Source organism: Aquarana catesbeiana, linkage group LG02, assembly GCF_042186555.1.
Source record: "Aquarana catesbeiana isolate 2022-GZ linkage group LG02, ASM4218655v1, whole genome shotgun sequence".
Taxonomy (NCBI): Eukaryota; Metazoa; Chordata; class Amphibia; order Anura; family Ranidae; genus Aquarana; species Aquarana catesbeiana.
Window position 1 is genome coordinate 70,614,591 of NC_133325.1, and position 26,256 is coordinate 70,640,846.

Here is a 26,256-nt window from a genome sequence, read left to right on the forward strand (position 1 = left end):
TCTGCAGAAAAAGCCTGCTTTATTTCCTGGCTTGGAAGACATTAATCATCACCTAGCTCTTTCCTCCACAGCCTGACTTCATTCATTGGACTTCAGTTCTGTCAATCATGGAGACTCAGCATTTCATGCCGATGTTACCTAGGGTGGTATGCATACAAATACGGTCTTCCAAGGAACTCCCACTCCCCACAAATCAAGGCATGTTATTATTTACATACCTCTTCCCAGGAGCCAGACCATTACATACCTCCTCCCAGGAGTCAACCCATCACGTAATTCCTCCTAGGAGCATGCCCATTACATAACTCCTCCTAGGAGCATGCCCATCACATAACTCCTCCCAGGAGTCAGCCCATCACGTAACTCCTCCCAGGAGTCAGCCCATCACATAACTCCTCCCAGGCGTCAGCCCATCACATAACTCCTCCCAGGCGTCAGCCCATCACATAACTCCTCCCAGGAGCATGCCTATTACATAACTCCTCCCAGGAGTCAGCCCAACACATAACTCCTCCCAGGTGTAAACCCATCGCATAACTCCACCCAGGAGTCAGCCCATCGCATAACTCCTCCCAGGAGTCAGCCCATCACATAACTCCTCCCAGGAGTCAGCCCATCACATAACTCCTCCCAGGAGTCAGCCCATCACATAACTCCTCCCAGGAGTCAGCCCATCACATAACTCCTCCCAGGAGTCAGCCCATCACATAACTCCTCCCAGGAGTCAGCCCATCACATAACTCCTCCCAGGAGTCAGCCCATCACATAACTCCTCCCAGGAGTCAGCCCATCACATAACTCCTCCCAGGAGTCAGCCCATCACATAACTCCTCCCAGGAGTCAGCCCATCACATAACTCCTCCCAGGAGTCAGCCCATCACATAACTCCTCCCAGGAGTCAGCCCACCACATAGTTACATAATAGGCGAGGTCGAAAAAAGACACAAGTCCATCAAAGTCCAAGACACATAACTCCTCCTAGGAGCCAGACCATTACTATACCTCCTCCCAGGAGCCAGCCCATTACATAACTCCCCCGAGGAGCCATCCTTTTACACAACTCCTCCCAGGAGCTAGCCTAATAAATAACTCTTCCCAGGAACCAGCCCATTATATCACCAGTAAAAATTTAAAAAAAAAATCTTCCACTAGCTGATATCCTCCCCTCCCTAAATACTTGGGCACAGCGCTAGATCAAGTGAGACACTGTGCCTGTCTGCAGCAGCGCTAGTCTTTCTCCTTCTTTTTACAGGGGTTCTGCCATGGTCAGTCAATTCCTGTGAGCAGAGAGCGTGGGGAGGGGGGGGGAGGCAGGGCTGAGCCGTGCATGTCTATGGAGGTACACAGCCCAGCTCATGAGCGAGCACACATATGTGCCCCCATAGCACACAGGTTTCTGAGGGAGCAGGGAAGGAGGAGTCGAGAGTGCCGATGGGGGACCCAGAGGAGGAAATAAGGGTTCGTTTGGTGCAACATCCTTGCACAGAGCTGGTAAGTACAATCCTCTTTTTTTCATTGTAGGTAAAAAACTGGTCTTTTAATTTAAAAATTCATTAGTATGTCGACGGGGGGGAAAGGAGAAAGAAGGAAAGGCAAATATAGGGGAGAATAAACTTTAGTGTGCCAAACTTCCTGCTGAGCATGTTGTAGTTCCCATGATGCAAGGCACCACTCATCTTGGGAGGTGGGTTTGGGGTCGTTATGTTGGAATACTGCCCCACGGCCCAGTCTTCTAATTGAGGGGATCATGCTCTGCTTCAGTATGTCACAGTACATGTTGGCATTCATGGTTCCCTCAATGAACTGTAGCTCCCCAGTGCCGGCAGCACTCATGCAGCCCCAGACCATGACACTCCCACCACCATGCTTGACTGTAGGCAAAACATACTTGCCTTTGTACTCCTCACCTGGTTGCCGCCACACACGCTTGACACCATCTGAACCAAATAAGTTTATCTTGGTCTCATCAGACCACAGGACATGGTTCCAGTAATCCATGTCCTTAGTCTGCTTGTCTTCAGCAAACTGTTTGTGAGCTTTCTTGTGCATCATCTTTAGAAGAGGTTTCCTTCTGGGACGACTGCCATGCAGACCAATTTGATGCAGTGTGCGGCATATGGTCTGAGTACTGACAGGTTGACCCCCCCCCCCTTCAACCTCTGCAGCAATGCTGGCAGCACTCATACGTCTATTTCCCAAAGACAACCTCTGGATATGACGCTGAGCACGTGCACTCAACTTCTTTGGTCGACCACGTTGAGGCCTGTTCTGAGTGGAACCTGTCCTGTTAAATCTCTGTATGGTCTTGGCCATCTGCAGCTCAGTTTCAGGGTCTTGGCAATCTTCTTATAGCCTAGGCCATCTCTATGTAGAGCAACAATTCTTTTTTTCAGATCCTCAGATTCTTTGCCATGAGGTGCCATGTTGAACTTCCAGTGACCAGTATGAGAGAGCGAGAGCGATAACACCAAATTGGCTGTGAGTTGAGTTATTTTGAGGGGACAGCAAATTTACACTGTTATACAAGCTGTACACTCACTACTTTACATTGTAGCAAAGTGTCATTTCTTCAGCGTTGTCACATGAAAACATATAATAAAATATTTACAAAAATGTGAGGGGTGTACTCACTTTTGTGAGATACGTTATATATTTTTTTTAAATGTATATTTCAGTTTTGGGACCAAGATTTTCATTTTGGTGCACCACTAGGTACAACCAGCATGTCTGAATTTTACATGCGATTGTTGCCAGTGGCTAAAGCTGCTAGCAATAAACACTGTGCTCTCCCGGCAGAAAAGAAAAATCGCATCATGTATGGCCTGCAAAAGTCTTGGTTTCTCTGTGCCTTTGCATGCAATCAAGAAGAAATTCCTTTTTTTTTTCTCTCTTAAGAAAAAAAAAAAAAAAAAAAGTTCCTTAAAAAAAATTTGTGCCTGATCTTCAGCTTTAATACATTTTGATAAAAGACATAAGTGTAGCTAGTCTGGAGGAATATACTGGTATAGGAAGGAGTGTAGCGGCATTGTTAAGGCTCCAAGACTCCCTCCCCACAAGTGTTTGTCAAGCCTGAAACCTGATACTTTATTAATATCCACCAAAGGACCACTTGAGAGTTTGCGCATTCATCCAACACACGACAAGCCCCTCACCCCAAGTGTATAGCTATACACGGCGCGCGTCAGTCTCCGTATCGCAGAACTCAACAGCAGAGTCTCCCCAAGAGAAAGAACATTGGAATGAACAGTTCATCAAATTTATTATAGAATGCGTTGGGAAGGGACATCCTGATCAACAGTCTGTCCATATACACATAAGGGGGTTCTTCGCACAGCTTTTAAAATGATAAACGATCCGTATTCAATTTGATGCGTTCTTCGGGGCTGTAATAATTGCCTTCTTAGCCCGCTTTTTAAAGATCTGCCTTTCTAGTTTAGAGGGCTCCTCTTCCTTCTGAAATCCACCTCCTGCCTCTGAGAAGATCCATAAACATGTAGGAGGACAATGTACGTGAACATGCAAATATAATATACTGGCGGATTCCCAACCTTTAAAGAAAAAACAACTCAAGTAAGGTGTGTGTATACACACACAAATATGTGTGTGTGTGTGTGTGTGTGTGTGTGTGTGTGTGTGTGTGTGTGTGTGTGTGTGTGTGTGTGTGTGTGTGTGTGTGTGTGTGTGTGTGTGTGTGTGTGTGTGTGTGTGTGTACCTTAAAGCAGTAGTAAGTTGCTTTTTTTTAAATGGTCCCCTGTAGGATAATAGCATAATAAGCTAGTATGCATTGCATTCTAGCACATTATGAAAGACTTGCCTTAGGCTGGGTTCACACTAGTGTGAATTTCCCATGAATTCACATGACAGGAGATTGTGACCGCCTCTCTATAGAGTTGATTCAAATATCTCTGTGGCAGCTACGGAGTGGCTTGCACAAGTGTCCTGTGCGTCTTTGGCTCAGCTTCAGGGCCAAATTCAGGGCCCGATTCATCCCTGAAACAGAGAACAGGGACGCACCTGACCCCTGCTGCGAGCCGCATCTGGCTTAGATGTGAACCCAGCCTTAGAACAAAGCCCTCCAGCAGGGATTCCATCTTCACCTGGTCTTCCTTCCAGGTTCACGGGCTTCAGCTGTTTGACTGGCTGAGTTAAGATGATGTCACTGCCACACATGAGCGTGGAAGTCACAGCTGCGGCACGGCACTCTCAATGGATGGCACGCCATCTATTGAGAGCACAGTGCACATGTGCCGATACTGGCGTCCCATGTGACTCTGGTGGCCATCTTAGGTGAAGCAGTCTGGCAGTCTAAGATCCCTGCTCCCAGGCTTGGCGCACATTTCACATGTGGCTAGAGTAGAGACAAGTCACCTGTCTGTCAGGGACAGTGCTTACCATCAAGGATAGGTTCCAGAGGAGTAGGGAACATGCTATTCTACCTGGAAGCCTCCCCACTTAGATATGGACCGACCTGGCCACATTCTGCTCCTTGAGACAGATGCTGTCGGCACATCTGTGACCTTCACATTGTCATGATGTTCACAGTACGCTTACTTTAACTAGCCATGTTTCGTTTGGCAGGCATTACGCTTACCAAAGGCACCCACTGAAGTCAATACAGGAATGGAGATACTTGGTTGGAATCTTGGTCAAGACAAGGAGTTTGCATGTTCTCACTGTGCTTGCATGTTATCACATTTTGCATGCCAGTGCCAAGCCGAATCGAGCACGTGGGAGTTGAGGTGGTCTACCTTGTGATAAATTTTCCAAGCCAGCGAAGACTGAAAAATTAGACAGCCGGGCAACTGGCTTTCTTAAAAGCAGAGCTCAGCAACTGCTGCTGTCTACAGTAGAAAAAAAATTAAATAAATGACTTAGTAATACCATGCATTTGCAGTAACATATAACACTGCGCTAAAACTGAATGGCACCCCTATGCACTTACAGAGTGCCAGTAAGACGCTCAACCAACTCGATCCATGTTATAGTCATAGAGCTCTATGACTAAGCCCAAATGGGTGGGGCAAAACGCATCAGTGGGAGTCTCGCAGGTCTGCCTGAAGAAGTCATTCACACCTAACATGGATCGGGTTGGTTGAGCAGCGTCTCATACATTTTTTTTTTACTGAAACTCTGCATGTGTGAAACTGGACTCCAGAACCCTCTCTTTCTTGAGCACCAGCGGGGAACCACACCATATTATACTCTTGCTTGGACCGGGGCGCTGAAACTTTTGAAAAGTCACCCCTATGCGCTTGCCAACTAACGCACTTTGTGTTGTTCTTCCGAAAAAGAGTGCATGTTTCGTCATCCTCAGTCAGCATAATATAGATGGCTATGGGAATTACTAAAGTGATAGCTACTGACCTAGGGTTTTACCTGATTGCCAATATGGGGCCAGGAAGGATACACAAGCGTTGAACTGAATCAGCCCCAGAGGAACCCTTGAAATAATTTTTAGGTTTTAGGGAACCCCTGCTAAAACTAATTTATTGGGAATTAGATTGGTGGCCAGTGGGTCACTCCTAACCATGGTGGTTAGATACAGGCGTCTACAAAATCTTTAGTGTCACTGTCAGGCAGCTGGCTCTGCCAAGTGGTGTTGGCTTTGGAACTGTGCAGGCATCAGCAAATGGGAGGTTAATCAGCCACAGCTCAAGGAACCCCTAGCAACCCCAGCAGGAGCCCTAGGGTTTCACAGAACCCCAGCTGAGAAAGGCTGAACTACATGGACTTATGTGTTCTTTTAATCTTATCGACTTTGTAACTATACATAACTATTTCTTGACAGAGCACCGCCTATTAGCAACACATGACTATTGCAATGCAATTTGGACGGCTATTCAGAATAAATGGCACCACATTGCACCAGCGCACCTAACGTGCATATAACAGCTAAAACATGGTGTTGAACGGGCCCTCAGTGAACCTTCATTGTTTCCAACAAGGCTCGTAAACAGAATGCAGATGCAGGTTACATTATCATTTACCTTCCATACCCATGGTTGAATTTTAATTCTTTTCTTCTTGGCATACAATTTTTCTCCGTCCAGAAAGGAAAACAAATGATTAACATAATAGGGATGTGTCTAAGCACGTATCAACTAGCTCATACTAACCTGCCCAGGTAGGAATTTTAATTTTAATAACAGACTCTGTCAAGCATATTCAATCAGCAATTAAGAAGGGCAACAGAAATATTCTAGAAGAAATATTCAACAGCAACCAGCTCCATTATTTTTGCTTATTGTGACGGTCACAGATGAGCTGGTCGCTATGGGTTACTGTCCATTGCCTGCTGCCTCAGTAGGGAAACTAGAATGTATTTTTTGAGTACACAATTGAAATTATTAAGCATTATTTTTTTATTTATTTTCTTATGTGACGTTCATGCATGTCTCTCCTTTATTTTTGCTATTGTATGAAAGTAGATGTCAACCCCAACTAAATGATATTGTGTTAAACACTGCATATCATAAACAATTGGCTTTTTAGAATTAATAAAATAGTTTTCCCCTTTTTTCATCCTTTGTGGTATCTCAGTGTAGCTGAATCTCCTGCAGATTCTTTGCTGTCACTTCCTGTCTACATGCACTTCAGTGATGGATGAATGGCATTACTCAGGGTGGGCTTTCTGATGGTGACAACGGTGGACCATGTCTGAATGTGTGCACTGAAATGATCATTAGTATCATAAGCCCGTGGGTTAGGGTGGCAACAATGGAGCACCATTAGGAGACAGAGCGGTGTCACCCTATAACAGGAAGTGCCTAAACAAGGATTTTTTATTTTGGCAGCATCCCAAGATAATATTTAAGGCTTGGTTCACACCTATGCATGTGGCTGTGGGTGCAGGAATCATAGCGATTCCCTTACCCGCAACAACCCGCAGTGAAAACGCACTGCTCTGCATTCTGAATGGCACCCCCACGCAGGTAAAATTGCAGTCTGGGTGCAAGAACCGCAGGTCAAAATGACCATGTGATTTCCCTGCAGGACACTTTGAAAAAGGTGCATGCACCTTTTTCTGCGGGAAATGCAGGCGCGGCAGCCCACTAAAATGAGTGACCTGCCGTGCCCGCGCAAACGCTCCCCGCTGAAGCACATAGCTGTGAACCTAGGGTTAATGAAAGCTGCAGAACTATTCTGGTACCACGCAATGGGAAGTCAATCAGCCACAAATCAAGGAATCCCTAGCAGCCTCTGGAGGAACCCTGGCTGCACTACAGTATATAAGATTTTAGTGATTAGACGCTATAACTTTACAGAATTGTAGGTTAGCAGCTAGAGGGTGGTTATATTGATGTAGTGCAGGAATCTCCAAACACTGGGAGGAATTGGGCCCCCCATCGTCGGCGTCATTGGGAGGAATTGGGCCCCCCATCGTCGGCGTCATTGGGAGGAATTGGGCCCCTCATCGTCGGCGTCATTGGGAGGAATTGGGCCCCCCCATCGTCGGCGTCATTGGGAGGAATTGGGCCCCCCCATCGTCGGCGTCATTGGGAGGAATTGGGCCCCCCATCGTCGGCGTCATTGGGAGGAATTGGGCCCCCCATCGTCGGCGTCATTGGGAGGAATTGGGCCCCCCATCGTCAGCATCATTGGGAGGAATTGGGCCCCCCATCGTCGGCGTCATTAGGCCCCCCCATCGTCGGCGTCATTGGGAGGAATTGGGCCCCCCATAGTCGGCGTCATTGGGAGGAATTGGGCCCCCCATCGTCGGCGTCATTGGGAGGAATTGGGGCCCCCCATCGTCGGCGTCATTGGGAGGAATTGGGCCCTCCATCGTCGGCGTCATTGGGAGGAATTGGGCCCCCCATCGTCGGCGTCATTAGGCCCCCCCATCGTCGGCGTCATTGGGAGGCATTGGGCCCCCCATAGTCGGCGTCATTGGGAGGAATTGGGCCCCCCATCGTCGGCGTCATTGGCAGGAATTGGGCACCCCACCGTCGGCGTCATTGGCAGGAATTGGGCACCCCACCGTCGGCGTCATTGGCAGGAGTTGGGCACCCCACCGTCGGCGTCATTGGCAGGAGTTGGGCACCCCACCGTCGGCGTCATTGGCAGGAGTTGGGCACCCCACCGTCGGCGTCATTGGCAGGAATTGGGCACCCCACCGTCGGCGTCATTGGCAGGAATTGGGCACCCCACCGTCGGCGTCATTGGCAGGAATTGGGCACCCCACCGTCGGCGTCATTGGCAGGAATTGGGCACCCCACCGTCGGCGTCATTGGCAGGAATTGGGCACCCCACCGTCTGCGTCATTGGCAGGAATTGGGCACCCCACCGTCTGCGTCATTGGCAGGAATTGGGCACCCCACCGTCGGCGTCATTGGCAGGAATTGGGCACCCCACCGTCGGCGTCATTGCCAGGAATTGGGCACCCCACCGTCGGCGTCATTGGCAGGAATTGGGCACCCCACCGTCATTGGCAGGAATTGGGCACCCCACCGTCATTGGCAGGAATTGGGCACCCCACCGTCATTGGCAGGAATTGGGCACCCCACCGTCGGCGTCATTGGCAGGAATTGGGCACCCCACCGTCGGCGTCATTGGCAGGAATTGGGCACCCCACCGTCGGCGTCATTGGCAGGAATTGGGCACCCCACCGTCGGCGTCATTGGCAGGAATTGGGCACCCCACCGTCGGCGTCATTGGCAGGAATTGGGCACCCCACCGTCGGCGTCATTGGCAGGAATTGGGCACCCCACCGTCGGCGTCATTGGCAGGAATTGGGCACCCCACCGTCGGCGTCATTGGCAGGAATTGGGCACCCCACCGTCGGCGTCATTGGCAGGAATTGGGCACCCCACCGTCGGCGTCATTGGCAGGAATTGGGCACCCCACCGTCGGCGTCATTGGCAGGAATTGGGCACCCCACCGTCGGCGTCATTGGCAGGAATTGGGCACCCCACCGTCGGCGTCATTGGCAGGAATTGGGCACCCCACCGTCGGCGTCATTGGCAGGAATTGGGCACCCCACCGTCGGCGTCATTGGCAGGAATTGGGCACCCCACCGTCGGCGTCATTGGCAGGAATTGGGCCTCATCGTCGGCCTTATTGGGAGGAATTGGGCCTCATCGCCGGCGTCATTGGGAGGAATTGGGCCTCATCGCCGGCGTCATTGGGAGGAATTGGGCCTCATCGCCGGCGTCATTGGGAGGAATTGGGCCTCATCGCCGGCGTCATTGGGAGGAATTGGGCCTCATCGTTGGCGTCATTGGGTCTTATTGTTGGTGTCAATGGGAAGAATTGTGCCACATCATTGGTGTCAGTGGGAGGAATTGTGCCCCATTGTTGGGGTCAGTGGGAGCACTTCTGCCCCAGTTAGGTATTTATGAATGTGAGTTATGGACCTTGAGGGCAGGGACTAATGTGAATATACAATATATATGAAAAAGGGCTGCGTAAATCTTTGGCATTATACAAGCACCTGTAATTAATAAATAATAGTTGGCATCAGTGGATAAAATAGTGCCCCGGGTGCCAGATAAAAGCAAGCAAAGGGCCGCAGTTTGGAGACCACTGGTTTAGTTTAGTGCAATTGCCATGTCTGCATTAAAGATAATGTACAGTGGTTTTGTATAGCTTTTCTTTCTTTATGATGGTAAGGACTAAAAAAAAAAATAAACATTAGTCAGGTAAATATTAAATATAGCATATGAATATTATCAAGTCTACTATCCAGGGAGCAAATGGAGCCTGAGTCTGCCTTTCACATTTAGCTCTATTTGCTTAGCTTCTTTGTTGAAAAAAAGCCAGTTGTTAATATGAAATTCACATACGCAAGTGAATAAGGCAGAGAAGTGACTTGTATTACAGATTTAATTGTATAACCAAGATTATATATAGCAAAAAAAAAAGGTTCTAAAAAAAATAATTTCAAAAACGTAGATAAAAAAATTAAACTCGCCCCAAAACCGTTAAAGGTTTTCCTTTACCACTCAGTGAACCGGCTGACCCATATACTTACAGTGTAAAAAAGCGCAGTAAAGCGCAAACACTGTGTAGCACTGCAAATCAAAAAGCAGATTTTTTTTTTTTTTTTTTTTTTACATAACAGGGTGCAGGCTTTTGAAGAGGAAGAAGGAGCACACAATGTCAGTACTGGGGTCAGCTACTGAAATGTTTGGGTTTAATAACATTCTAAATTGTATTTCATGCTTATGTCTTTAAGGCTCCATGCACACTGGACATTAAAATAACGTTATATATAAACGCCAGTAGCTTTGCAGTGAGTCTTTCAAAGTTTTTTAACATTTTTGCAATATCGTTTATTAGCGTTTTTCCACGTTATCGTTTTTTAGCGGGTTTTTTTTTTTTCTTTCAATGAATCAAAAATGTTAAAAAAACGCTGGTGAGCCACATTTTTGAGTGTTCATCGAAGTTTATCAGTGTTTATGAGCGTTTGGCGTTTTTTGTGGTCAGAAAAACTACTCCTGAACGCGATTTTTTGGCGTTCAGGAAACAGTCCATAAACTCCACTGCTGATAAACATCCAAAAACTTTGATGTGTGCATGGACACATAGGATAAACATAGAGGGAAGTTTATAGGCTGTTTAAAAAAACGGCCGTTTATGAGCTTCAGTGTGCATGGAGCCTAATGCCGTGTACACACGAGCGGACTTTTCAGTATCAAAGGTCCGACGGTCTTTCCGACGGACTTTCAACGGCGTTACGACGGACTTTCGAACGACCGGACTTGCCCACACACGAACGGTCGAAAGTCCGTTGGTTTGAACGTGATGACGTACGAATGGACTAGAATAAGGAAGTTCATAACCAGTAGCCAATAGCTGCCCTTGCGTCCTTTTTTGTCCGTCGAACTAGCATACAGACGAGCGGATTTTTCGACCGGAATCGAGTTAGTCGGAAACATTTGAAACATGTTCCAAATCTAAAGTCTGTCTGATTTTCAACAGGAAAAAGTCCGCTGAGGGTCCGATGAAGCCCACACACGGTCAGATTGTCCGACGGACACGTCCGGTCAAAAATTCCGGTTGTGTGTACACGGCTTAAAGGGTATCTAAACGCAAATACTAAAACCAAATAAGTTGCTTCACATGTTCCTGTAATAAAAAAGAGAAAGGAGGTGGTTGGTATGTCCTTAATAGATAAGGCACCTCATCCACATAATAGAGTACAATCAAGAGCGAGGAGGGAGGGATTATTGCGGTGCCAAAAAAGCAAGTTAGTACAATATACGTAAAAAAATATTATCTTTATTACAGTTCATTAAAAAAGAAAGAAATTCATTAAAAACATACAATTAGGGGGAGCATAATACATATTACCACCTCACAATTTGATCCATGTATTACTGTATTATGCTCCCCCTAATTGTATGTTTTTTATTAATTTCTTTCTTTTTTAATGAACTGTAATAAAGATATATTTTTTAATTTTTTTACGTATATTGTAATAACTTGCTTTTTTGGCACCGCAATAATCCCTCCCTCCTCGCTCTTGGATGTTCGTGTAATGTTTAAAATGCAGGCTTTTTTTTAGTTAGGCCTAAATCTATAATACCACACCATGAAGGTGTATCCAGACACAGCCTTTCCTAAGGTGACAACACTTACTCCGTTCGGCTACAATGTTGTCACCTTTTTCCTACACACTCCTAAGTTGGACTACAAGCGGCCATGAATGCGCTGACGCATTCTGCCATAGTCACCAGAGTAAAACCCACTGCTGAAGCATGTATTTATCTACAGGAAGTTCGTACAAAGAATCTACAGGATATGCACAATGCAGAGAGAGAAAACCATAAATAAAGTAAGGGGAAAACTGACTTTTTTTTAACAAAAAATAATCAAGTTCTATTTTTTTTTTTTTCAGAGCTTTACAAAAGTCAGTATTCTTTTGTGAGAACTTTGTTCTACTTTAATAGCAAAGGCATTATGAAATCACACAGAACGCAACATATCCTCATTATTAAAAACACCTACACCACACGCAAACGCCTCGTAAAATAATCCTGTGAACATGAAAAGCCTCTTTTAGTTTAGCTACTGTATACATCATAAAAATGTTCCTTTCACGCAATTAGAAAGAGAACAGCAACCTTTGAGTCAGGGTTGGAGTTGGTCCTCCAAGGCCACATGCCTAGTAATGACTTCTATATATCTCTATCCCTGTGGCCTCAATCCTGCGTAATGAGGGTTAAAACCCAGTTCTCAATAATAGACATTCATCTGTATCCTTTGTGACAGCTCCACCAACGTGATTAATAAAAAGGAGGCTAATATAAAAGTATTATTCTTTTTTTTTTTTTTTTTTTTAACAAGCTAGCCTGCCAATGAACTCAACAGCAATCTGAGACCGAAGCATCTAAAGTTTCTCCTGTGGAATGAACACTCCAGCCTGATCTATGTCAAGGTCTAGACCCAAATACTCCAAATGATGATTCTGTTCCATCAACAACTTCTGAAGGTTCAGGATCCAAGCTAAATCACTGTAGCGTCTGGAAAGTCAATGCCAAGTTGTCCAACAGAGCCCACACTGCCTGTTCCCTCAACAGGAGGTCGTCTACGTATCCCACAATGGGAATGCCAGGGGAGCACAGCAGGGTAGTACTGGGGCCAGCACCTTGGTGAATACTCAAGGTACGGACCAACCAAAAAAAAGGCAGCAGCACAATAAACTGCAGTCCCTTGTCTTTATTCAAGCAATGTAGTACAAGGTTGACAAATCCAGTAAAAATTTGATGCGTTTCAGACTCACAACAAGTTTTAATAAGTTATGAGTAAGGCCCATTGAGGCTGAAAGGAGTCAACTTTTCCTGGATTTTTTTAACCCTGTACTGTATTGCTTGAAAAAAAAGAGAAGAGACTGCAGATTATTGTGTTGCCGGCTCTCCTGATCGATTCATACTGATATATGGAACACTACATAAGATTGTACTAATTGGGTTGCAGCGCTGCCCACTGTTGTGTTGAAGAATGGTGAATACCCAAGGTGCAGATAAGAGGCCAAAGTTCAAGACCACAAACTGGTACCACAGGAAACCCACAAGTTGGGACAGCCATTATCTTCACTTTAACATCTTTGCTGTGCCTCTGTGTGAGATTCAGGCACCGCTTAGCTGCCTTTGAGCAGTCAATCTGTATTTTCCAACCATCAAACCTGAGGGATCCTGCCCTATGAGTTCTCTATTAATAGCTGCTGATCTTGCAAGAAATGCAGTGTCCTTGTCACTTCCTGTAAGCTGACCATAAACAGTTGTGTAAACTACTAATACCAGCATCCCCCATGTAATGGTCCCGAAAAAAGGCAGACATGTTGAAGTCCAGCCTGAGAGGCAATTATGGCATCAAGGATACAACAAAGCCACAAGAGATGAGCCTGGGCATCCTCCAAACTCATCTCTAGCCAAACGCCAAACTCATGCTCTTATTATTTACTCCAATGAGCTCTGGACTGGGCCATGTGGGCCCCGCAACTCATGTAAGCAAAAAGGGGGGTCTGCAGGGCAGGAATGCTAACCTATGTAAGAATCCATGAGAAGCTATTCTCAACAAACCCATTCCAGGTATCTTCTGAGCAGAGATGTTTAATTATCAATATCTATGGCCACCAGACTAACCATCACTAGAGTTTGGATGACCCCTTCCTTTGAACTTTGATGAAGTTAAAAGTATAATTAAAGGCAACTTTTTTTTCGTTTTGGATAGAGTGGAGAGGGATTAGAACACCTGTCAGGTTTAGGTCTGTGCCCCTGTTAAGGTGATTCCTCCTCGCTCTATCCTGTTTACCATTATCAATGAAATTAAAAGAAAATCCCAAATTTTGGGTTGTCCTGAGAAAAGTAATAGAGGGGAAACCTTGAAAATGGGGACACTAGTTCTGGTGACCAGAACTGATTTCCTCTCACTTCCTGTTTAGCTATGGGACAGGAAGTGAAGGAAAATCTCTGCACTGGGACACAGATAGTGAAAACAAAAATCTTTACAGGGGTTCTAACCCTCCCTTATGCTATGCAAAATAAAAAAAGTTTTGCTTATAGTTCTACTTTAAAAATTGCATAAGTGGCATTATAATCAATCAGCAATCAAGTGCCCAAGGACACACACAAAAGATTCCTGTATGACAGCCTTGGATTTCCTATAAACATCCAACTGCCTCTTATATCTTACTAAAAATTTGAATGGTACATGACCTTTGCATTCTCATACACCCCCCTCTTCCCTATCTTCTTGCAACCCCTTCCTCTTTTTTTTTTTTTCTTTTCCCCTCCACCTCCCCCCTCTCAATACCTCTTATTCCTTAAAGTGTTACTAAACCCACAACAGTACAATCAGTTTGCTTATGCCGTAAAGCATGCTTGTTATACTCACTGTGGAACCTAAGGGGTTATTCCTGCACATTGGGTAAACAGGCTGTTTGATCCTGTCTTCTCTGATCCTACCCTTCTTCCACTGTCCTCAATCCATCTCCTGATAGTACAGAGCCTTGGGGGCACATGCTCAGTTTGGTGTGTATTGCTAGATTTTTCTTTGGTTTTTGTTTGTGAGGGTGCATGTGATCAGCACAGGGTCAATCAGCACTGTCCAAACAGAGGATCGGGGGCCCTGCCACCTCATTGGACAATGAGAGGAAAATGAAAATTCCTCCTACAAGCTTTAACCAGACACTGATAGAAGTCACAAGACTGCCATATACTTCTGATGAGAAAGGTAATTTAGCAGTTTATATTTACTAAAATAATTGCATTTCCATGTTCTGTGTACTGGGGGAGACCAGATATAGTGAATGCTGGGTCCTGGGTTTAGCAACACTTTAATCCTTACCCCCCTTCCCTAATACCTCTAACCCCTGCCCCTACCTAACCCTAAAGACCACCTATCTGCCTCCTTCCCATTCTGTCATTTCCACTATAAAGCAAAAGTCAATGTCCCTTCCAGGACTCTCAGAGTGGTCTAATTTCTTACCATGTAGCCCCTCCTCTCCGGATCTCCGTCCATACCCCAATACCTTTTTACCCCTCCAAGGCAATCCATCACTTTCAAGTGTTAGTCTTGTGTATTATACTTTACTTCATAGTATGTTAAAGGGGTTGTAAACCCTTGTGGGTTTTCACCTTAATGCATTCTATGCATTAAGGTGAAAAACCTGTGATGCAGCAGCCCCCCAGAGCCCCTCTTTTACTTACCTCTCCCGGGCTTTCCGGGGACGAGCACACCAGCTCCAGCCGGTGTCTTGAGTCTATTTGGATAGACTGACAGCAGCGCAGCCATTGGCTCCCGCAGCTGTCAATCAAATCCAATGACGCGGAGTGGGACCGAGTCCTGCTGTCCGTATCAATAGATGCAGCAGGACATGGGAGTGCCCTGAGGGAGAGCGGCTCTCTACGGGGCACTCGAGAAGAGGAGGAGCCAGGAGCGCCGCTTAGGAACCCAGGAAGAGGAGGATCGGGGCCACTCTGTGCAAAACCAACTGCACAGAGGAGGTAAGTATGACATGTTTGTTTAAAAACAAAAAAAAAAAAAAAAAAAAAAAAACACCTTTAGTTACCCTTTAATCTCTGTAAGATGACATCAACCTTTTACTTCTAGAATTTCCAACACATAACTCCATAACCTCTCACACTCGCACAGTTGGTAGTAAATTCTGCTATTCTGACAGATTAAAATCTGACTCTGTATGGCCGATCAAGAGCTGAACAATAATCAGGAATGGAGATATTGTTTCGATTAAAAATAAAGAGTTTATAAAAAGTAAAAAAAAAAAAAAAAAAGAAGATAGCTGAACAGTAAATCAGCATCTAAATGCAGCATTGTAGAAATGAGCATGACTCGATCCTGGTACCTTATAACGTGCAACAAAGGAATCGCAGTTTCAGTAAACAAGAAATAAGAACCCGCCAAGATCTCAAGAGAGTTAAAGCTTTGACAACAGCATATCAATTACAATCCAATATGAATTAATAGGGCTTGTGAGCAGAGAATGAGTAAGACCCAGGCAGCAAAACATGTCAAATGCGCAAACAAGGCAGGTCCGGACGTCTCTCGCTCTGCAACATGAAAGGCGTGTAATTTATTGAGCTCTATGGTAAGTGTGTGAAAAAAAGAGAGAAACAAGAGCGAGCCTCAAGGTAATAAACCACTAATCAAGAAATAACAGTGCACATTTCAATGTATACTTCTGCCCGAGGGCTAGATTATGTGCAGAGCACTGCTTTATACACAAGTCATACAGTGTGACATGAATGCATACAGTCTTATAACAACATGCCGAATCTAAGTCTTCAATGCATGAAGGAGGCTTGTCAGTAACCGCCGAGCGTCACGGTACAGGTACATTCAAATAAAGATGCAGTCAGACCCGTTGGTTCGAATCACGCCGTCAGCTTTTTATGACCTTGAACAAATCACTTAAAAAAAATCAATCCACACAACACTAATCTTTAGGACCCATTTATCTATACATGTGAGTAGAGGTGTATTTTTTGTATCGTCAGGCAGTTGCAGTGTGATGCATTAATGTGCATTTTTTATATGTGTTGAGGCACATTTTCAATAAGTTTTTCACTTTAGGATTTGGAGTGAATACAGTTAATAGCCAAAAAGCAAGTGTACGTTCCAAGTTCCTGTGCCCGCAACTCCCAGGGATTGTTTACAACCCACGCCGTAAGTCTCACCATCCTGGCCGCGTCTCCGCAGTGGAACCCCACTGACTCCCATGGTGCTTTTTACCTCCATCTCCTAGCAAGCAGCACCATAGATTTCTATGATATTGTACTGCAGATGCCTTGTCTAGCTCCATCTTCCAGCAAGCAGGACCATAGATAAGTGGGCAGAATGCCCCTCACATTGGTGGTCAATGGGCAGAATGCCCCTCACATTGGTGGTCAATGGGCAGAATGCCCCTCACATTGGTGGTCAGAACGTTCCTTACACCGGTCGTCAGTGGGAAGAATGCTCCTTACATTGCTGGTCAGTGGGAAGAATGCGCCTTATACTGGTGGTCAGTGGGAAGAATACCCCCCTTATAATTTAAAAGATGATTGGTATCAGTGGGAACTTATCTGAAGGGTTGACATGACATTCCTTACATTGGTGGTCAGTGGGCAGAATGCCCCTCACATTGGTGGTCAGAATTCCCCTCACATTGGTGGTCAGTGGGCAGAATGCCCCTCACATTGGTGGTCAGTGGTCAGAATGCCCCTCACATTGGTGGTCAGAATGCCCCTCACATTGGTGGTCAGTGGGCAGAATGCCCCTCACATTGGTGGTCAGTGGGCAGAATGTTCCTCACACTGGTGGTCAGTGGGCAGAATGTTCCTCACACTGGTGGTCAGTGGGCAGAATGTTCCTCACACTGGTGGTCAGTGGGCAGAATGTTCCTCACACTGGTGGTCAGTGGGAAGAATGCTCCTTAAACTGGTGGTCAGTGGGAAGAATTCCTTCCTTATAAATTAAAAGATGATTGGTGTCAGTGGGAACTTATCTGAAGAGTTGACATGACATTCCTTACACTGGTGGTCAGTGGGAAGAATGCTCCTTACATTGGTGGTTAGTGGGAAGAACATTCCTTACATTGGTGGTCAGTAGTAAGAACTACATTGGTTGTCAGTGAGAAGAATGCTCCTTACATTGGTAAGTGGGAAGAATGTTCCTTACATCGGTGGTCAGTGGGAAGAATCCCCCCTTATAGTAGAGCTGCACGTTTAATCGTTAACAATCGTTATCATGATTTTTTTCCCCCTTGCGATCTTGACAAAGTATTTCCCGATTCTTTCTATGCAGAGAATTCTCTCTTCTCTGCTAAACCCGACAGCCATCAAAAGAAAGGAAAAAAAAAAAACGGGCAGTCTGTCAACAATCACAACATTCTTTAGCAGTGGAACTTAAGTATAAACATTGTAACAATGTGTCCTTTAGATCAAAGGAATACACTTTGGTGTGTAAATGCGGGAAGTTTAAACACTAAACCTTTTTCTGACATTTGTTGGTTTCAAGTTAAAATCATTTTTTTTTTGCTAGAAAATTACTTAGAACCCCCAAACATTATATATATTTTTTAGTAGAGACCCTAGAGAATAAAATGGTGGTTGTTGCAATATTTTATGTCACACTGGGGGTTATTTATGAAAGGCAATTCCGCTTTGCACTGCAAGTGCACTTGGAAGTGCAGTCGCTCTAAATCTAAGGGGTAGATCTGAAATGAGGGGAAGCTCTGCTGATTTTATCATCCGATCATGTGCAAGCTAAAATGCTGTTTTTTATTTTCCTTGCATGTTCCCCTCAGATCTACAGCTACTTTACTTTCAAGTGCACTTGCAGTGCAAAGTGGATTTTCCTTTAGTAAATAACCCCCACTGTATTTGCACAGCAGTCGTTCAAAATTTTTTGGGAAAAAATTACACTTTAATGAATTAAAAAAAATAAATAACCAGTAAAGTTAATTTTTTGGTATAACGTGAAAGATTTCCCCCCCCTTGAGAATCGTGATCTTTATATACTAAGCAAAAAAATCGTGATTCTCATTTTGGCCAGAATCGTGCAGCTCTACCTTATAGATAATTTTAAAAAAATGATGTGTGTCAGTTTCCCTTCTCTGAAAGTTTGACATTACGTGTTGCTCAAGGAACCACTAGAAACCTCTGGAGGAACTTTGATAGAGAAAGCCTGGTTTAGGAGGACTGACCGCCTAATGTCACCTATAATCTAGTAGCTGTATGGGGCTCATACCTGTAATGACAGTATTCACAATATAAAATTCCTTTTAAAAATTACACACCCCCTTTATTTCTATTTTTCTCCACATTAACAATTAACTTGCAGACCAAGCGGTCCTGCAAAAGTGACAAATGTTGAGACAAAGCACATTACACTGCTGGGAGTGCTTACGTTTTATTCATACAGATTAAATGGTTTTTCCTTAAGAAAACCTTGGCTTTGAAAGTGTTAGCTGGAGCAATTACAAAACTTAAATGACATGTGCACAGGGTGACAACGCTGCAGCGATTCTACCGCAGAACAAACAACGTTGTCACCTGGTTATAGGAAGTGGGAAATCAACTCATTTACTGAAAGGGTGAAACAAGGACAAGGCAGAAACACCAAAACTGCCATGGCAATCTTAGAGACAGACATCATCAGTATATATGTTGTTGTTGTTGCTTTTGCCCATGAATGTAATTTAATTGTTGCCAGAGAAGACGTAACTTTTCAGATGCCTAAAATACCCACAAAAAGTCAAAAATCCTATCCTTACAAGGCCAATAATAGCTAAAAATTTGATGGACCTAGTAAGACCTTCCTAGTAGAACCTTCAGTCCCAGAAATCTGGATGTCCTAGGATCTGGAGTTCCCCAGTCCCTGACACAGTCCCTCCATGTCCCGAAGCAGGTGTACCCTTATAGAATACTTCTACACAAGTGGCAAACACAAGGCAACTCATGACCGTGACAGATGAATGGCGCTTGCTGGTTGTCACAGCAGGGGGAGAAGGAGCGTACTCCTCACATTTCAGTCTGGTGGCCATTAAATACTGATATGCATTATGTCTACGGGGGGGGGGGGGGTCTATTTTTAGGATCTCGCAATCCAGTATGACAATAGTGTGGTGTGTAGGATAAAAAAAAAAAGAAAAAAAAGACAAACAATTGACCTCCTAAGTGAAAATATTCAGTTTGTGACAGAATACTCAATATGCGGGTATAATCTATTTAATGTCACCAGCGCAATCAAACCACAATAGGAAATGTGCAGTTGGCACGTGACATGGATCATTTTGCACTTGGATTATTTCTCGGCAGAGGACTATAGGTGGACATCTATGCAGATGTGTATCAGATGCAGCCAGTGGTGGACAGACAGTAAAGGGCCCCTGTGTAAGAATATTTTTTGGGCTCTCCTACCATTTTCAATTGTTAGAGCACTATGAAGAATGCAAAGCGCTCATCTCCTGCCCTAGAGGTCAACAGTACTAAGGTCTACAGGACAGCAGAGGAAGGGTCCCACCTGTCACCTAACCTCATTTTATGTAAATGGGCCCCATGCAAAAATATTTTGGACCCCCCCCTCCCTTGTTCAATGACTAGGGCATTATGAAGGCATAGTGCTCACCTCCTACTCTAGAGCTGAGCAGTGCCGAGGTCTACAGGATGGCTGAGGAGAGGGTCCTCAACTGTCACCCAGCCTCATTTGATGTAAATGGGCCCCTCATTCCCCTAGGGTCCCTGTGCAAAAACATTTTGAGGCCCCCTTCCTCATTCAACGACTAGGGCATTATGAAGAAAGCATAGTGCTCACCTTCCTACTCTGGAGGTTAGCAGTGCCGAAGTCTACAGGAGGGCAGGGGTCCTCAGCTGTCACCCAACCTCATTTCATGTAAATGGGACCCATGCAAAAATATTTTTGGGCCCCTCGTTCAGTGACTAGGGCATTATGAGGAATGCATAGTGCTAACCTGCTTCTCTAAAGGTGAGCAGTGCCAAGGTATTTAGGAGGGCAGAGCAGGGAGTCCTTTGCGGTCACCTAACCTCATTTCATGTAAATGGGCCCCTGCAATACCACTCATCTCCTACCCTAGAGGTGAGCATTGCTGAGGTCTACAGGATGGCAAAGGAGGGGGTGCTACCTGTCAGCTAACCCTCATCACATGTAAATGGGCCCCTATGCAAAAACATTTTGGGCCCCCTGCTTAATTCCATTACTAAGGAATGATTAGGGCAATATGAAGAATGCATATTCCTTATCAACACCTGCCCTAGACGTGAGAAGTAATTTGGAGGGAGTCCCACCTGACCCTCATCTCATGTAAATAGGTCTCTTAATCCCAGAGGGCCCCTATGCGGGAATATTTTGGGGCCTCCATCCCTCAGCCAATTAGGAAAATGACTATGGCATTATAAAGAATGCATACAACAAATCACCTGGCCCAGACATGAGCAGTGCTGAAGTCTATAGGAAAGCGGAGGAGGGAGACCCAGCTGCCCCCTGATCCACATTTCACCTACAGTAAATTGGCCCCTACTCAAAAATATTTTGGGGCCCTCCTCCCTCAGTCAGTTAGGAGGAACGATTAGGATATTATGAAGAATGTGTACCTTATCACTTGCCAAGTTGAAAGTGAGCAGTTCTGAGCCCTTTAGAACAGAGGAAGATGGAATCCTAGCTCCCATCCAATGGGAAAGGACCCCTTAATCCCAGAGGGGCCCCATTCGAGAACATTTTTGGACCCCCCTTCTTTTAGAACAATTTGGTCAATATGAAGAATGAATGCTGCTTATAAACTGACCTGGATATGCTGAGGTCTACAGGATGGTGGAGGAGGGAATCTCAGCTACCGTCGCAAACAAATGGGCCCCTAAACAAAAAAAGGGGCCTCCGTCTTTAATTACAAAGGTTAGGGTATTATGAAGGATATATAGCGCTCACCACCTGCCCAAACCATACTGAGATCTACAGGACGGCGGGGCGCAGCTGCTAATTCATGTTAATGGCCCCCGAAATATCAAAGGTCCCTGTGCAAGAACATTTTTGGGCCACCCTCCCTCATTCAACTAAGGGGAAACGATTATGCCAATACAAAGAATGTATACTGTTCATCGCCTGCATTAGATGTGAGGAGCGCTACCCGCTCTCACCGCAGTCGCTGGCACCAACCCCCCTACCACCACTTTACTGTCTTCATTGCCATCGCAGTTTGGCAGAACAGACCTTGTGGAGATCTTAAAAACATGTTCCAGCATGGCTCCGCCCACCATCAGGTATATTCCATCGACCTCAACACTGCGCTGTTATCAGATCACCAAAAGCAAAAAAAAGAGAAAACTCCATGGAGATCCTCTACAACACCCAGCATTGCTGCAGACACTCTGATTGAATTTCCAGGGTCACTGTGCTGCTTAGTCCAATGATGCTGCACGCTCCATGCAATGTCCCATTCACCACCCCCTGCACGCTCCATGTACTTCTCCATGCATTACCCCCTGCACGCTCCATGTACTTCTCCATGCATTACCCCCTGCACGCTCCATGTACTTCTCCATGCATTACCCCCTGCACGCTCCATGTACTTCTCCATGCATTACCCCCTGCACGCTCCATGTACTTCTCCATGCATTACCCCCTGCACGCTCCATGTACTTCTCCATGCATTACCCCCTGCACGCTCCATGTACTTCTCCATGCATTACCCCCTGCACGCTCCATGTACTTCTCCATGCATTACCCCTGCACGCTCCATGTACTTCTCCATGCATTACCCCCTGCACGCTCCATGTACTTCTCCATGCATTACCCCCTGCACGCTCCATGTACTTCTCCATGCATTACCCCCTGCACGCTCCATGTACTTCTCCATGCATTACCCCCTGCAAGCTCCATGTACTTCTCCATGCATTACCCCCTGCACGCTCCATGTACTTCTCCATGCATTATCCCTGCACGCTCCATGTACTTCTCCATGCATTATCCCTGCACGCTCCATGTACTTCTTCATGCATTATCCCTGCACGCTCCATGTACTTCTTCATGCATTATCCCTGCACGCTCCATGTACTTCTTCATGCATTACCCCTGCACGCTCCATGTACTTCTTCATGCATTACCCCCTGCACGCATTACCCCCTGCACGCTCCATGCACCAACCGCCTGCACGCTCCTTGTGCCAACCGCCTGCACGCTCCTTGCGCCAACCGCCTGCACGCTCCATGTACTTCTCCATGCATTACCCCCTGCACGCTCCATGTACTTCTCCATGCAGTACCCCCTGCACGCTCCATGTACTTCTCCATGCAGTACCCCCTGCACGCTCCATGTACTTCTCCATGCAGTACCCCCTGCACGCTCCATGTACTTCTCCATGCAGTACCCCCTGCACGCTCCATGTACTTCTCCATGCAGTACCCCCTGCACGCTCCATGCATTACCCCCTGCACGCTCCATGCCCCTACCGCCTGCACGCTCCTTGTGCCACCCCTCTGCACGCTCCTTGCGCCAACCCCCTGCACGCTCCATGTACTTCTCCATGCAGTACCCCCTGCACGCTCCATGCATTATCCCCTGCACGCTCCATGTACTTGTCCATGCATTACCCCCCTGCACGCTCCATGTACTTCTCCATGCAGTACCCCCCTGCACGCTCCATGTACTTCTCCATGCAGTACCCCCCTGCACGCTCCATGTACTTCTCCATGCAGTACCCCCCTGCACGCTCCATGTACTTCTCCATGCAGTACCCCCCTGCACGCTCCATGTACTTCTCCATGCAGTACCCCCCTGCACGCTCCATGTACTTCTCCATGCAGTACCCCCCTGCACGCTCCATGTACTTCTCCATGCAGTACCCCCTGCACGCTCCATGCACCAACCGTCTACACGCTCCTTGCGCCAACCCCCTGTACGCTCCATGTACTTCTCCATGCATTAATCCCTGCACGCTCCATGTATGTCTCCATGTATGTCTCCATGCATGTCTCCATGCATTACCCCCTGCACGCTCCATGTACGTCTCCATGCATTACCCCCTGCACGCTCCATTTACTTCTACAAGCATTACCCCCTGCACGCTCCTTGCGCCAACCCCCTGCACGCTCCTTGCGCAACCCCCTGCACGCTCCTTGCGCAACCCCCTGCACGCTCCATGTGCTTCTCCATGCAATACCCCCTGCACGCTCCAAGCGCCAACCCCCTGCACGCTCCAAGCGCCAACCCCCTGCACGCTCCATGTACTTCTCCATGCATTACCCCCTGCACGCTCCAAGCACCAACCCCCTGCACGCTCCATGTACTTCTTCATGCATTACCCCCTGCACGCTCCATGTACTTCTCCATTCAATACCCCCATGCACGCTCCAAGCACCAACCCCCTGCACGCTCCTTGCGCCAACCCCCTGCACGCTCCAAGCACCGCCCCTTCCAGGCTCCATGTACTACCCAATTCACAACCCCCTGCACAGCACATCTGCTCCAATGGTTAATGCAATGATAACACTGGTCTATCTCTCAGGCAATGGGGCTCTATGTGGGATAATAGAAGGCAGAAGTGTGAGCCATTTCCAGAGACAGGTCTACCACCATCTCTACAAAGCTGAGACTTGTGCCGAGTGTGACATGCCCGGGCATGCTGGTACCTGTAGCCCTCCTCCCCCCTGGACAGTTGCACTAATAGTTGTCAGATGTTGAAGGGTCTGCTCACCTTTCTGAGCACTTTGTGGCAGTTGCTGCAGATCAGGTAGTCCCTGCTGTTGCTCAGGCTCTCCGTGCTGTTCATGGTGTCTCCCTTCCCCGGCCGGTGCTCTGGCTGTTTGCTGGTTGTCTGGGGGAGAGAGGCCGGTGAGCTGTGAACTGCGGGCCGCCCCGAGAGCACAGACCGGCCACAGGAGACGGACGACGAGTGACAGGCACCACAGGGCGGGCTAGACTCGCACAGATACGCCCACACAGCCGAGGAATATATATAACCTCTCCGCCGGTCCCACCCACCACCCCGCCCCTTACACGCCCGCTCCTATAACTTTCCCTCTTGCTCCTGCCCAATGCCGGCCCTTTGCAGGCATAGCCACGCCCTCGTTGCCTCCTCTCGCCTGCACGTTTGTGCTGGCCAATGGCGGCTGAGCCGCTGGTCACGTCACGCCCCCCGGTAACTGCTTTGTGCCAGCCAATCGCGGAGTTAGGAAGGAGAAAGGCCGCTCGGCCAATGAGAAAAACTCGAAAACAGGAGTCGCCACGCCCACCAGAGCTTAGGGCTTAGTTGGTGGACAAAAGGAGCAGTGATAAACAAGGGGTGCAGCTGTGTGAGGGAGAGGAGGATGGGAGAAGTGCTGAGCCGGGCTTTGTGTCCGCTGTGTGGTGCCTGTCCACCCATCACTCACCATTCACTTCCCTGCTCTCCCTCACAGTACTTGTGTCAGTCACCCACCTCCCCCTCTATACCCTCCATTGGGCTCGCCGGTTATTGGGTTATTGCTTCCCAGATGGCTGGCACCAACCCCAGTCATGAATGGTACACTCTCTGCCCCTTGTTGTTGCAGTCCTAGTATTACAGCCTATGGCTGGAGGGGACGGGTCCGACTTCTCTGGAGGGGGCGGAGCGCTGATGTCATCAGAAGCCCGGGAGAAAGGAAATGTCTCTGGCCGGTGTGTGATGTGACCTGAGAGGGGGGAGTGTGTTGTACCCCCAATACAACCCCCCCACATTAAGAAACATGTGACCACATGTCCCGGATTGTCAGGGATAATCCCGCATTTTGCAGGTCGGTCCCGGGCACCTTCATTCCTGGACAATAAAGCCTTGCCCAATCAGGGCGCAGTAAAAGCTGGTTGTTAAGGAGCGGGGCCGGGAAGCCGGCAGTGGCGTCCTTAACAACTGATGAGTCATCAGCTGTCAATGGGCTTCCCCGCTGACAGCTGAAAAATTGGTAAAAAAAAAAAAAAATGGCGTGGGGTCCCCCCCAGAATTCATACTAGACCCTTGTCTGAGCATGTAGCATGGAAGGTCAGGAAAGGGGGGGGGTGGGATGAGCGAGCCCCCCCCTCCTGAACCAGACCAGGCCACATGCCCTCAACATGGGGGGGAGTGCTTTGGGGCAGGGGGGCTCTGCCCCCACCCCAAAGCACTGTGTTGATGGGGACAAGGGCCTCATCCCCACAACCCTGGCCAGTGGTTGTGGGGGTCTTCGGGTGAGGAGCTTATCGGAATCTGAGGCCCCAGAACCGCCCCCCCCCCCCCCCCCATGTGAATGAGTATCGGGTATATAGTACCCATTCACCAAAAAAAGTGTCAAAAATAAAGACGAGGCAGTTTTTGACAATTTCTTTATTAAAAATAAACAATGTCCCCCCCCCATGTAGATCCATCGCCATTCACGATGCCCACCGGACCCGAAAAAAAGAAAAATTCTCCGCCCGCAACGAAAGCTAACCTGGCTTGCCGTTTGACAATTCTTAAATAGGTAAGGGTGCGGTAACGTCACAAGGTGGTGGTGCCATTAGGTGGCCCCGCCCCTTAACTATTTAAGAACTGTCAAACAACGGAGCAGGTATTCAGCGGTTAGCATTCGTTGACGGAGGAGAAATGTTTTATTTTTTCCCCTACTCATTCACATGGGGGGGGACCCACAACCACCGCCCAGGGTTGTCAGGAAGAGGCCCTTTTGTCCCCATCAACAGGAAGACAAGGTGCCTTGGGGGCAGAGAAAGTACAATTATAGTAAGCAAGGCAGATCCCCGTTCTGACGGGACAATACTGAGATCTGCTGTTCCTAGTGATCAGGAACAGCGATCTCTGTGTTGCCCCAGTG

At 47.1% G+C, this 26,256-nt stretch overlaps 1 protein-coding gene across 3 annotated transcripts in view; it reads right to left on the bottom strand.

Moving 5' to 3' along the window:
• The window catches only part of SESN3 (sestrin 3), a 180,980-nt gene extending 156,574 nt beyond the window's left edge, over nt 1-24,406 (bottom strand). For all 3 annotated transcript variants that reach the window (XM_073613028.1, XM_073613026.1, XM_073613027.1), the window contains exon 1: nt 24,153-24,406. In XM_073613028.1, the coding sequence (XP_073469129.1) occupies nt 24,153-24,227 (75 nt within the window). In that variant the 5' untranslated portion in view covers nt 24,228-24,406. The remainder of the gene's footprint in view (nt 1-24,152) is intronic.
• Nucleotides 24,407-26,256: the final 1,850 nt, after the last annotated feature.